Below are 4,706 nucleotides of genomic sequence, written 5' to 3' on the forward strand. Positions count from 1 at the left end.
ATGTTTTGGGGCTGTCGCTGGGCAACACGGACTTTCAACTCCCTCCAAAGATTTTCTATGGGGTTGAGATCTGGAGACTGGCTAGGCCACTCCAGGACCTTGAAATGCTTCTTACGAAGCCACTCCTTCGTTGCCCGGGCGGTGTGTTTGGGATCATTGTCATGCTGAAAGACCCAGCCACGTTTCATCTTCAATGCCCTTGCTGATGGAAGGAGGTTTTCACTCAAAATCTCACGATACATGGCCCCATTCATTCTTTCCTTTACACGGATCAGTCGTCCTGGTCCCTTTGCAGAAAAACAGCCCCAAAGCATGATGTTTCCACCCCCACGCTTCACAGTAGGTATGGTGGTCTTTGGATGCAACTCAGCATTCTTTGTCCTCCAAACACGACGAGTTGAGATTTTACCAAAAAGTTATATTTTGGTTTCATCTGACCATATGACATTCTCCCAATCCTCTTTTGGATCATCCAAATGCACACTAGCAAACTTCAGACAGGCCTGGACGTGTACTGGCTTAAGCAGGGGGACACGTCTTGCACTGCAGGATTTGAGTCCCTGGCGGCGTAGTGTTTTACTGATGGTAGGCTTTGTTACTTTGGTCCCAGCTCTCTGCAGGTCATTCACTAGGTCCCCCCGTGTGGTTCTGGGATTTTTGCTCACCGTTCTTGTGATCATTTTGACCCCACGGGGTGAGATCTTGCGTGGAGCCCCAGATCGAGGGAGATTATCAGTGGTCTTGTATGTCTTCCATTTCCTAATAATTGCTCCCACAGTTGATTTCTTCAAACCAAGCTGCTTACCTATTGCAGATTCAGTCTTCCCAGCCTGGTGCAGGTCTACAATTTTGTTTCTGGTGTCCTTTGACAGCTCTTTGGTCTTGGCCATACTGGAGTTTGGAGTGTGACTGTTTGAGGTTGTGGACAGGTGTATTTTATACTGATAACAAGTTCAAACAGGTGCCATTAATACAGGTAACGAGTGGAGGACAGAGGAGCCTCTTAAAGAAGAAGTTACAGGTCTGTGAGAGCCAGAAATCTTGCTTGTTTGTAGGTGACCAAATACTTATTTTCCACCATAATTTGCAAATAAATTCTTTAAAAATCCTACAATGTGATTTTCTGGATTTTCTTTCTCAATTTTTCTGTCATAGTTGACGTGTACCTATGATGAAAATTACAGGCCTCTCTCATCTTTTTAAGTGGGAGAACTTGCACAATTGGTGGCTGACTAAATACTTTTTTTCCCCACTGTAATTAGCAAACAAGAGTTTTAAGAGTAACATTCTTACTTAAGAGTTTTAAGAAAGAGTAATATTCTAATCTGTGAGGTCACGTGACCGACACCAGTCCAGTGTATAGTATAATGTTGTGTTAAACAATACAACTCTCTCTCTCCTTGTACTACAGGGCTATGAGACCAACCATGGCTGGTGGGAGGAGCTATAGGAGGACAGGCTCATTGTAATGGCTGGAATGGATTTTTGATACCACGTTTGACCCCATTAATTCCATTCCAGCCATTACAATGAGCCCGTCCTCCTATAGCTCAAAACGCAGAGGGACACACAACCAACATACAACACTGTTTCAACATTGATTCAACATTATAGATGAAGCACTAAAACAAACCTCAACCCAACCAGGTCTGTCTAGAAAACCTGGATAAACTAAAGGTTAAGAATAAATAAAATAGGATTCTAACTATTTCATCTGTTGATGGTGCTACTCTCTGCATAGTGTGCAGTCTCTCCTCCTAAACCCTATAATACACAGTACAGCTGCAGTCTTTCAAACAGGAAGAACACAACTCAAACACACAACCAGACACTCCTTGGAACGGGCTGCTTTCATATTTGACATGATCAAATATAACTATATCTCATGTATACTTTATAGAGGAAAAAATAAATACGCATACATCTATATTAAATATCATTAATATAGTCTCACATATAGTTCATTATTTAGGGTTTATAATACATTACGTGATGTATTTATACAATATATTTATTCCTTTACAAATCCACAGTATTATAAGTTGTGCCTTTTTTGGCAGGAAGAGGGGAGCTAAAGGACAAAGTAGAGGTGTGTTCCTTACTTAAGGCGTTTCATGTACCAATAACATTCACAAAGTGCACTATGTAGGGACCATGGGGGTAGGGGATAGTGGGGCACTTTGGAACATACTCAAGGACTTAAAAATAAAGATAAGTTTGGACTAAAAATATTTCAAAGCTCCTATTTGGTTTTAATAGAATGAGATAAAATCTAAATAAATCATTGTTTTTGTTGTTATTGTTTTGTTTTGTACAAGGTCCACGTAACCTGCTCGTAACAGAGAAGAGTGGAGGAGAGAGGATAGGAAAGGAAAGGAGGTCAGGAAAGGAGAAGAAAACAGAGAAGAAGAGGAGAGGAGAGTAAAGAGGTTTTGGGTGACTATCTGACAGACAGACAATGTGTTGATTATATAGTGGCTTGACCCAAGCTTTAGGGAAGAGAGCCTGAAATTGTCCCAGCAACTGCATACATCCAATGGAAACATCCAAGTCGATTGATTGATGGAGAGTTCAGTTCATATCTACAGCTTGTCCCGCCTCCTTCTCTGCAGGGCCCATCTGGTGTTCAGCTCTGTCCATTGATTCGCTGTCTCTTTCCTGGTCAGCTGTCTGTCAAACTGAAGTCCCACCTCCTTGCATGGCCCCTGGCAGTGGTCTCCTCACTCACATTCTCCTCACCATATAGTGTCCATATAAGGAAGTGTCCTCTACATGCACCAGCCAACACACACACACGCACACACACACACACACACACACACACACACACACACACACACACACACACACACACACACACACACACACACACACACACACACACTCTCTCTCTCTCTCTCTCACACACACACACACACACACACACACACACACACACACACACACACACACACACACACACCCTCTCTCTCTCTCTGACTCTAGCAGTTGCTGCTGTTCCTGAACTCTCCGTTCTCAGTGATCTGGAGCTTGGTGGGGTTGGTAGGGGAGATGCCATTACGGGTCTGGATGCTGTAGCGCTCCTTCAGCTGGGTCAGGGCACTCATCAGACGGGCGTTGGCCGCGTCCAGAGACGCTATACGCTTCTCCTGCAGAGAGGGAGAGAAAGAGAGAGAGAAACACTGGGTTAGAGAGGTAGAGACGGAAGAAGGGGGTAGAGTGAGAGCAGCAAACAGCAACGAGAGAGATACCAAATATAGGCCTGTGCAAAGATAGGCGGTGAAGTACACAGACAACCAGACAGCCAGACAACCAGACACATTCATGGAAACATTTTATTGTAGTCTCCTGCTCCTGTTAGTGTCTGTGCTGTTTACTGTATCATCTAAAGTCCTGTCGCATTCATCCACCCGAGGTGCTCTCTAATTCACTATTCACTTCTCTCCCTTATTTCTCTCCCTCGCTCCTTAATGAGCGTTCCATATTTATTCTCTCTGTCTGTTGACTCAGGGAGCGGCTCATTACCTTAACACCGCCAGTTTGTTTCCACACTCAACTCCCATTACTTTACCGTGCGGATGAGCTGTGTGTGTGTGTGCATCGCTGTCTGTGAGCTGACATTGAGGTGTCTTTTAACACTAGATCTCTTCAACTTTGTTTAACTCACATAACTCATAAGTTTATGCAACATGTCTGGATCAGAAAATGCTACAATGCTACAACACAGAGCTGCCACTCCACTGTCAGGAGTAGATAGAATGTACAGTGTAAAATGAGTCACTGTGGCGCAACACGCTTGTCGACAGACAGGCTGGAAGAATAATGTAAATGTAGATATTAGTTAGTCTGTAAGACTAAAGCGTAGAGTCGTGCTGCGCTCAGCCATCCGAGCCTAGTCACTGCCACAGAGATCTGACAGCTTGAATTAAACATCTCTATGTATTTCCATGTTCTGTCAGCCTTCCCGTCCTGTAGCAGACGACACACACACACGCACATGCATGCACGCACACACACACACCGAGTACGAAAGGGACGGATATACACACATAACAATACATCCCAATATATTGGGCACAGTTGACTAGGCGCTACATGGGCTTCTGGGTATTCTCCAAGCGTCTCTCTATGAGGTTTAAACATTGCAAACAGGAAGTGTGTGTGACAGGAAATGTGTGTGTGCTCAACTCATTCTAAGAGTCTTATAATGACCTGCAGTACAGTTTCATGACACTAGGGACTGCCCTGCTCTCTCTCTATGGGGCTTTAAACAGTCAACCAACTGACTGGAGTTGTGTATGTGACTGACTCTCACCTGTGCATCAATGATCTTCTGTTTGGAGTCGACCACAGCCTGCATGTCACTGTGATCTTTCTTCAGCTCCTCTTCCACCGACATTAACCTGGACACACACACACACACACACACACACACACACACACACACACACACACACACACACACACACACACACACACACACACACACACACACACACACACACACACACACACACACACACACACACACACACACACACACAAACACACACACAAACACACACACACACACACACACACACACACACACACACACACACTGTTAATGGGACATTAGCAACACAAATCACAACAGACACCCAGTGTAAGGACTAAGGTAGAGTATGTGGATACAGAACAGAATCATTTGTGTGATGTGTGTACTG

At 44.3% G+C, this 4,706-nt stretch overlaps 1 protein-coding gene across 1 annotated transcript; it reads right to left on the reverse strand.

The window, feature by feature from the left end:
* Nucleotides 1–1,261: 1,261 nt before the first annotated feature.
* LOC311127589 (disabled homolog 2-interacting protein-like) lies at nucleotides 1,262–4,400 on the reverse strand. The gene is made up of 2 exons (XM_084159407.1): nucleotides 4,316–4,400; nucleotides 1,262–3,149 (listed from the first exon to the last, which is right to left on the reverse strand). Exons 1-2 carry the CDS (start codon nucleotides 4,397–4,399, stop codon nucleotides 2,982–2,984), a joined length of 252 nt encoding a protein of 83 aa, XP_084015533.1. The 5' UTR covers nucleotide 4,400; the 3' UTR covers nucleotides 1,262–2,981.
* Nucleotides 4,401–4,706: the final 306 nt, after the last annotated feature.

Source organism: Coregonus lavaretus, assembly GCF_964263955.1.
Source record: "Coregonus lavaretus genome assembly, chromosome: 4".
NCBI lineage: Eukaryota > Metazoa > Chordata > Actinopteri > Salmoniformes > Salmonidae > Coregonus > Coregonus lavaretus.

What these genes read in the sequence shown, in the direction of transcription:
- LOC311127589 (XM_084159407.1), bottom strand. Translation starts at nt 4,399, where the DNA reads ATGTCGGTGGAAGAGGAGCTGAAGAAAGATCACAGTGACATGCAGGCT. An exon ending in AGAAGATCATTGATGCACAG is followed by an intron (nt 3,150 to 4,315) that starts GTGAGAGTCAGT and finishes CCCTCTCTGCAG; the next exon opens with GAGAAGCGTATAGCGTCTCT.